General features: G+C 43.3%; 2 protein-coding genes across 2 annotated transcripts; both read left to right on the top strand.

Moving 5' to 3' along the window:
- The first annotated feature begins 3810 nt into the window (after nt 1-3810).
- LOC129355931 (uncharacterized) lies at nt 3811-5071 on the top strand. Its single transcript, XM_055025570.1, has 2 exons — nt 3811-4834; nt 4970-5071. Exons 1-2 carry the CDS (start codon nt 3811-3813, stop codon nt 4972-4974), a joined length of 1029 nt encoding a protein of 342 aa, XP_054881545.1. The 3' UTR covers nt 4975-5071.
- Nucleotides 5072-5184: 113 nt separating this feature from the next.
- Nucleotides 5185-7335, top strand: LOC129355932 (prolyl-tRNA synthetase associated domain-containing protein 1-like). The gene is given in 5 exon segments (XM_055025571.1): nt 5185-5280; nt 6499-6609; nt 6717-6806; nt 6879-6934; nt 6936-7335. Coding segments are annotated over 5 exon segments (507 nt in total). The 3' UTR covers nt 7090-7335.
- The last annotated feature ends 1863 nt before the right edge of the window (nt 7336-9198 follow it).

The raw sequence follows: 9198 nt of genomic DNA on the forward strand, positions 1-9198 counted from the left end.
TGATCCTAATATGATCCAAATATGATCTAAATATGATCTAAACATGATCTAAATATGATCCTAATATGATCCAAACATGATCTAAATATGATCTAAATATGATCCAAACATGATCTAAATATGATCTAAACATGATCCAAACATGATCTAAATATGATCTAAATATGATCTAAACATGATCCAAACATGATCTAAATATGATCTAAATATGATCTAAACATGATCTAAATATGATCCAAACATGATCTAAATATAATCTAAACATGATCTAAATATGATCTAAATATGATCCAAACATGATCTAAATATGATCTAAATATGATCTAAACATGATCTAAACATGATCTAAACATGATCTAAATATGATCCTAATATGATCCAAACATGATCTAAATATGATCTAAATATGATCTAAACATGATCTAAATATGATCTAAATATGATCTAAACATGATCTAAATATGATCTAAATATGATCTAAATATGATCCTAATATGATCCAAACATGATCTAAATATGATCTAAATATGATCTAAACATGATCTAAATATGATCTAAATATGATCCAAACATGATCTAAATATGATCTAAATATGATCTAAATATGATCTAAACATGATCTAAATATGATCTAAATATGATCCAAACATGATCTAAACATGATCTAAATATGATCTAAATATGATCCAAACATGATCTAAATATGATCTAAACATGATCCAAACATGATCTAAATATGATCTAAATATGATCTAAAATATGATCTAAACATGATCTAAACATGATCCAAACATGATCTAAATATGATCTAAATATGATCTAAATATGATCCAAACATGATCTAAATATGATCTAAACATGATCCAAACATGATCTAAATATGATCTAAATATGATCTAAATATGATCTAAACATGATCTAAATATGATCTAAATATGATCTAAATATGATCTAAATATGATTTAAATATGATCTTCTCCTGTTCCATCATCTTCTCTCTCTCTCTCCTCCCCTCTGGTCCCTGTCAACTTGCTCACGTGGGTCCGGCGGCTCCGTGGAGGTTCAGATCCTGGATCCGCTGAGCCGAGCTGGGCGCTCCACGCGGGAACTGTGGACAGCGCCAGAGTGTCCGGATCGCCTCGTGGGGTCCGCAGGAGGAGGGAGCCGCGAGAGGAGCTGGAGCCGCTGGAGGCCAGCAGCGGCAGCGGAGGAAGAGGAGGAGGAAGAGGACCGCTGTCCACCTCTCTCTCTCTCTCTCTCTGTCTGTCTCTCTCTCTCTCTCTGTCTCTCTCTCTCTCTCTCTGTCTCTCTCTCTCTCTCGAGCCACGCCCCTTCTCCGTGGCCCTCCCCTCCGCGCTAAACCGGACCACACAGGTGAGAAAGGTGGACCAATCAGAGCTCGAGTTGGAACCAGAACTCTGGCTAAACCTGTTTACGGTTTTATCAAAAGTATAAAAGTCATTTTTGTTAAAAGTAAAAAAAGAAGAAAAAAATACAATTGATTATCAATATCTGGGAAATATATATTTTTTGTTTTTAAGCCAGGATGTTTGATTTTATTTTAATAAAAACTGAACAGAAAAACAGTTTGGACACTCAGATTTGGGCCTCCTTCATTCTTCACTTCATTACATTTACTTTGTCTAGAAACAGAGGAAAAGCAATAATCTATAACCAGGAACAGAAGCTGATCATATCTATCAACCAGTTGCTCCAGTATTAGAGAGAAAATCATAATCTGACAGAATCAGACAGACGATTTCTGGACCATTTTGGGGGAAAATATAAAGAAAAAACTTAATAATTAGTGAATATTTTGAGGATTTTTTTTCCATTTTTATCAGCGACTGAGTCACATATTTAATCTGGAGAGAAAAATGTAATTCAGAGGAAAAAGAGTCAAAATGTGAGAATCAAACATTCAGGAGATTAAAATGAATCTCCACACAAAATTCCTCTGAACTGAAGGAGAAAGTAATAATTATATGATCCGTTTGTTAAGTGATGTTGGCTCTGCTGGTCTTCATGTGAAACAGCTGGCGACCGCGGGAAGCAGCCTGGGAATCGAACCTGCGACCACGAGGCCTGAGGCCTCCATTTGGTCATGGGTCGCCCCGGCGCCGCCACGGCGACCCAATGATCCGGTTTTACCTGAACACAGAACCTTTCAGGTTCTCCTGAAGGTTCTGGTTCTGATCCGTTTCTGTAGGTTCTGGTTCTGTTTGATGGAACTTCAGAGTTCAGATGCTGCGGGTCGGGCAGCCAGCTTTGTTCCTGGTGTAGCATCAGAACCGATCAGAACCCATCAGAACCGATCAGAACCCATCAGAACACATCAGAACCCATCAGAACCCATCAGAACCGATCAGAACCCATCAGAACCCATCAGAACCCATCAGAACACATCAGAACCCATCAGAACCCATCAGAACCGATCAGAACCCATCAGAACCCATCAGAACCCATCAGAACCCATCAGAACCCATCAGAACCGATCAGAACCCATCAGAACCGATCAGAACCCATCAGAACCCATCAGAACCGATCAGAACCCATCAGAACCCATCAGAACCCATCAGAACCCATCAGAACCCATCAGAACCGATCAGAACCCATCAGAACCCATCAGAACACATCAGAACACATCAGAACCCATCAGAACCCATCAGAACCCATCAGAACCCATCAGAACCGATCAGAACCCATCAGAACCGATCAGAACCCATCAGAACCCATCAGAACCCATCAGAACCCATCAGAACCCATCACAACCCATCAGAACCCATCAGAACCCATCAGAACCCATCAGAACCCATCAGAACCCATCAGAACCCATCAGAACCCATCAGAACCTCTGAGTTTACTTTTCTATAAAAATGTTTGTTTAGGTTTAAAATCATGAATAAAATCTGAAAAATGATTATTTAATAATCCGTATTCTAATGAATCTTAAGATTTGTGATTGAATAAACCCAAAGATCATAAAGTTGGGCGTTAAATATCACAACTTTAAAACAATGTAGTCTCTGGTTCCATTTAATACTGGTTTGACTGGGAGAGAAGCTTCTGGAGGGACTGGAGAAATAATCACCAGTTGAAACGTTAAAGCAGCTGCAGCATCTGATCCAGGAAGATTCAAAACGTTTTGGGTTTTTAATGAGAAAAGAAAATGTCTCCCTCATGTTTTATTGTCTTTACTGGTTTTATTCTGTCTCTGTCTCTGTCTCTGTGTTTCTGTCTCTATGTCTCTGTCTCGCTGTCTCTGTGTTTCTGTCTCTATGTCTCTGTCTCGGTGTCTCTGTGTCTCTGTCTCGCTGTCTCTGTCTCGCTGTCTCTGTCTCGCTGTCTCTGTCTCTGTGTTTCTGTCTCTGTGTCTCTGTCTCGCTGTCTCTGTCTCTGTGTTTCTGTCTCTGTGTCTCTGTCTCGCTGTCTCTGTCTCGCTGTCTCTGTGTCTCTGTCTCGCTGTCTCTGTCTCTGTGTTTCTGTCTCGCTGTCTCTGTGTCTCTGTCTCGCTGTCTCTGTCTCTGTGTTTCTGTCTCGCTGTCTCTGTGTCTCTGTCTCGCTGTCTCTGTCTCTGTGTTTCTGTCTCTATGTCTCTGTCTCGCTGTCTCTGTGTCTCTGTCTCGCTGTCTCTGTGTCTCTGTCTCGCTGTCTCTGTCTCTGTGTCTCTGTCTCACTGTCTCTGTGTTTCTGTCTCTATGTCTCTGTGTTTCTGTCTCTGTCTCGCTGTCTCTGTCTCTGTCTCTGTGTCTCTGTCTCACTGTCTCTGTGTTTCTGTCTCTATGTCTCTGTCTCGCTGTCTCTGTCTCTATGTCTCTGTGTTTCTGTCTCTATGTCTCTGTCTCGCTGTCTCTGTCTCTATGTCTCTGTGTTTCTGTCTCTATGTCTCTGTCTCGCTGTCTCTGTCTCTGTGTCTCTGTCTCTATGTCTCTGTGTTTCTGTCTCTGTCTCGCTGTCTCTGTGTCTCTGTCTCGCTGTCTCTGTCTCTGTGTTTCTGTCTCTATGTCTCTGTCTCGCTGTCTCTGTCTCTGTCTCTGTCTCTGTGTTTCTGTCTCTATGTCTCTGTCTCGCTGTCTCTGTCTCTGTCTCGCTGTCTCTGTCTCTGTGTTTCTGTCTCTATGTCTCTGTCTCGCTGTCTCTGTCTCGCTGTCTCTGTCTCTGTGTTTCTGTCTCTGTGTCTCTGTCTCGCTGTCTCTGTCTCTGTGTCTCTGTCTCTATGTCTCTGTGTTTCTGTCTCTGTCTCGCTGTCTCTGTGTCTCTGTCTCGCTGTCTCTGTGTTTCTGTCTCTATGTCTCTGTCTCGCTGTCTCTGTCTCTGTCTCGCTGTCTCTGTCTCTGTGTTTCTGTCTCTATGTCTCTGTCTCGCTGTCTCTGTCTCTGTCTCGCTGTCTCTGTCTCTGTGTTTCTGTCTCTATGTCTCTGTCTCGCTGTCTCTGTCTCGCTGTCTCTGTCTCTGTGTTTCTGTCTCTGTGTCTCTGTCTCGCTGTCTCTGTGTTTCTGTCTCTATGTCTCTGTCTCGCTGTCTCTGTCTCTGTGTCTCTGTCTCGCGGTCTCTGTCTCTGTGTTTCTGTCTCTGTGTCTCTGTCTCGCTGTCTCTGTCTCTCTGTCTCTGTCTCTGTGTCTCTGTCTCGCGGTCTCTGTTTTGTCTGTTTTCTTTAACTGTTTGTCTTTTTGCTGCTTTGAGGAAAAGTTTTCCCATTTTTGGGACAATAAAAGATTTTCCTCGTTTCCTGGAGTTCGGACCGGCACCGGCCCGTTTCTCTCTCTGGTCTGGAGGAAGTTCACCAGAGTTCACCAGAGATCTCAGGACTTCTGCTCACCTGAACCAGCCGCAGGTTCTGGTTCTGATTCCTCCTGGGTTCATTTTATTGTGTCTGTTCCTCGTCCCGGTTCTGTTGAGTTTCTGGTTCTGGTCAAGGTGAGTTTGTAGAACATGACCTGAATCTCTGCAATTTCATAATGTTCATCAGACTGATGGCTTCAGGAGCCGAACTGGGTCAGAGTTCAGGCTTAGTGGTTCCGTTTCGTAACTCCAGTCAGACGGAGGCTCCGTGCGTTACCTGCAGCCTCCGGCAGGGGGCGGCGAGGCAGGATTTCAGGCTGCAGAGGAAGAAGAAGAGGCGCAGCTGTTCCTGCCTCTGGGTCGGGTCTGGTCCGTCTTCGTTGATCGGAACCAGGACCCAGAATGAATGAGGACCTGCGGGCCGAGCTGCAGGACTTCCTGCGGAAGCTGGACATCCAGACCAGCTGCGTGGAGCATCCTCCGGTAAGAACCGAGCCGGTTCTTTTCAGGCTGCAGATGGAACCTGCCGAATCGCCGTACAGTTTCTGTCTGTTTAACTAAATCCTCCTCATTTGAACGTGTTGAACAGGGAAGGGTAATAACAAGTTGATTTCTTGATTCCCTCTGACTCGCTCTGTAATTCGGCGCCATCTTTCAGCATCACCGACCTTCCTGAAGAACGTTCTGCTTCACATGATACGTTCAGAGCGACTCACTGGTTCGGTTCACCAGCCGAACGGTTCAGCAGACCTGGATCACCGTCAGCCATGTGCTGGGAGGCTATTCTGGGATGCATACTGCTGCGAAACGCTTTTAATCCAATAATCTGCAGGTTTTCAAACGGAATCATTTTTAAGTGCCATATTTATATTGTGATTTCTGCTGAATCGCTGCTAACTGACCAGGTTTTATGTCTAAATGTAATAACTTAAACTTCTTTACGGAACTTTTCAGAAACTTTCAGTTTTTGTGGCTGACTCGTTTTAGTAGCGCTGATCCTTCTGGACCAGCAGAGGGCGCCACATCACAGCACACAGCTGGGTCCAGCAGGGCCTCCAGCTGCAGAGCCCGGTACCGGCCCGGTACCGGCCGTATGTGTCGAAACTAAAGCTACTCGATCAGCTCTGAGAACTGGACCTGGTTCCGTTTGTAAAATTAAACAAAAATCAACAGCAATAATTTGAGATATTGATCCTCCATCAGATTGAAAGTTGTTAATTTTACGGTCTTATTAATTCATTTATAAATGTCACAATTTCGAGGTAAATCTGTATTTAGCGAGGTAATTATTTCGTTTGATGATGTTTAATGATTATATTTGCTAAATAAGTATGTCTTTGTAGTTTGCTGTCTAATATTAAGTTTGCAAAAGCTAAACATTTCATTACCAAACTAAATATTTAATTTTGATTATTAAACATTTAGTTTGAATCTGTGGCATTTCCAAATGAATTAATAAGTGGGTAAAAGCAGGACTTTGGGAAATGAGAGAATCCGTCCTGCCTCCAATAACTCTGATCATTTTTCAATAAGTTTCTGAACAGCAGCTCCTATTAAGTTTGTTTCTGATCTTATTTTGGGGTTGATTTAATGAAGCTGGAGGTTTCATCGACAACCTGGATCAGGAGTTTCACTCATAGATCAGGTGAAGTTACTCTTCCTCCTGTAACTCTTCATCCTCCTCCTCTTCGTCGCTGCAGGGTGTTCACGATGGAGGAGATGATGCCTCATCTGCAGGACGTGAGCGGCGCCGTCACCAAGAACCTCTTCCTGAAGGACAAGAAGAAGAAAGGCCTGTGGCTGGTGTCGGCTCGCCACGACCGCCAGGTGAGGCCGGCTCCGCCTCCCGACCTCTGATTGGCCCGGCTGGCCTCCGATTGGCCCAGCTGGCCTCCGATTGGCCCAGTCTCACCTGTCCGTCTGTCTGTCTGCAGGTGAACCTGAACGATCTGGCCAAGAAGCTCGGCGTCGGCAGCGGCAACCTGCGCTTTGCCGACGAGGCCGCCATGATGGAGAAACTCAAGGTAGGTCCAGGTTCTGATGGTTCTGGTGGGTTGGAGTGGAGTCCATGTTGGATAACGTTTCCTCTTCCCCAGGTGGGTCAGGGCTGCGCCTCGGCGCTGGCGCTGCTGTTCGACTCGGACCGGAGTGTGCCTGGTTCTGGACCGGGACCTGCTGGACGGCGGCCATCAGCTGGTTTACTTCCACCCCATGACCAACAGCGCCACCATGGGGCTGCGGCCGCAGGACCTGCTGCGCTTCCTCAAGGAGACGGGTCACGAACCCGTCCTGGAGAGCTTCGACTAGCAACACCCGGTTCTGGCTCTGGACTAGAACTTATCTTTCAGGACTTGACCTTCAGGTTGGGAGTTGGAGGAAGCAGAACTTTTTAACTCGTGATGGTTCTAAGAACTTCAGCCTGAGGTCCAGAAACCCGACTTGGACCTCCGGGTTCTGGTTCTGGTTCCGTCTTCAGTCTCTTTCTGCCTCTGGTTGTCAACAATCTCACAAATAAACGTCCAGTTTTTTTAAAACGCCATCCACAAAGGCGAACCGTCTGCAGAACCTGATTAAAACCCAAACTGAACCGAGCTGCGGATCCAGAACCTGGTGCAGGTTCTACTAGAACATCCAGAAAGATGAAAATATTTCATAAAGCTTCAGAAAGTCATCCTGCAGATCCCTGGAGGAGATAAACCCAGAGGATCTGCTGCTGATTCAACCAGCGCTGTGAACTGCAGCTCCCCTGCTGGTGTCAGTGAGGTACTGCAGCACGTCAGAGGATGAATGCTGGTTATTAATCTGAATATTCCTCTAATATTTGAGTCAAACATGTTTATAAAACAAGCAGCAGAAGTTATGATTTAATGTAATCTGATCATTAAATCAGATTACTTCTGTTTTTACTGAACAGAAACCAGTAAAAACCCAAAGAGTGAAGAAACAAACTCATTTATCATGAAGTTCTGAGAGAAACAAAAAATTTTTAAAAACTAATTCATTCAATAAAAAAGACATTTATCCCAAAGGAAAATGTTCCCATGACTCTCCTGACATGCTAACAGCTAACATCCAGGCAGCAGTAACATTAGCTGAGCCGTTAGCAGCTCTGCTAATCCACCTCCTTTGCTTTTGCTTCTTCTCTCTAAATCTCACTGACCATCTGGTTAGAAGGATGTTGGAGTAGAGGATAAGACGAACTTCCTCCTCTCTGCATCATTTCCTCTGGGGTCAAAGGTCAGCCACTGTTGTGGCTTTTGAGATGCTAATCAGCGATCTAAAAACAAAAGCCTGTTGCCATGGCAATGCATCATGACAACAGTGTAAAGAGTGAAAATCCTTCCAGCTGCTCAGCATCCAGAACCACAGAGAAGAACGGTCCAAACATGCTTAACCAGAACCGGCAGAACCGAACCAACACGCCGCCACCGGGGGCGCTGTTCTCATGAGGCCCGTTTAGATTAGAGCAAAAACTTTAAACAGGTTTTAAACTCACATCTATTAAAAGGTTTTATTAACTGGAAGCAGAAAATCAACAGAATTAAATCAATTTTTAATTTATATCGCTGACAAACTTTTCATTATTCTCATTTATCAAATGAAAATGAACAATAATCTCTTTATTTTTCTGTTTTAGTCCAAACAGAGAAAACTCATCAGATTTTTTAGTTTTTGTTGGTTCTGATGGTTCTGATCCAACGGGTCAAACAGAACCTCTAGAACCTTTAAACATTTAATTTATATTCTAAACGTCAGGAATGTTTGGCATAAATCAGAGCAACAAGTAGAGATGAGTGTGTGTGTTAATGTGTGTGTGTTAATGTGTGTGTGTTAATGTGTGTGTGTGTTAATGTGTGTGTGTTAATGTGTGTGTGTGTGTTAATATGTGTATGTTAATGTGTGTGTGTGTTAATGTGTGTGTGTGTTAATGTGTGTTAATGTGTGTGTGTGTTAATATGTGTGTGTGTTAATATGTGTGTGTGTTAATGTGTGTGTGTGTGTTAATGTGTGTTAATGTGTGTGTGTGTTAATATGTGTGTGTGTGTGTTAATGTGTGTGTGTGTTAATGTGTGTGTGTGTGTTAATATGTGTGTGTTAATGTGTGTGTGTGTTAATGTGTGTGTGTGTTAATGTGTGTGTGTGTTAATATGTGTGTGTTAATGTGTGTGTGTGTAATGTATGTGTGTGTTAATGTGTGTGTGTTAATATGTGTGTGTTAATGTATGTGTGTGTTAATGTGTGTGTGTTAATGTATGTGTGTGTTAATGTGTGTGTGTTAATATGTGTGTGTTAATGTGTGTGTGTGTTAATGTGTGTGTGTGTTAATGTATGTGAGTGTTAATGTGTGTGTGTTAATATGTGTGTGTTAATGTGTGTGTGTGTTAATGTGTGTGTGTGTTAATGTGTGTGTGTGTT

Source organism: Poeciliopsis prolifica, unplaced genomic scaffold (assembly GCF_027474105.1).
Source record: "Poeciliopsis prolifica strain line A6 unplaced genomic scaffold, Auburn_PproV2 SCAFFOLD151, whole genome shotgun sequence".
Classification (NCBI taxonomy): domain Eukaryota; kingdom Metazoa; phylum Chordata; class Actinopteri; order Cyprinodontiformes; family Poeciliidae; genus Poeciliopsis; species Poeciliopsis prolifica.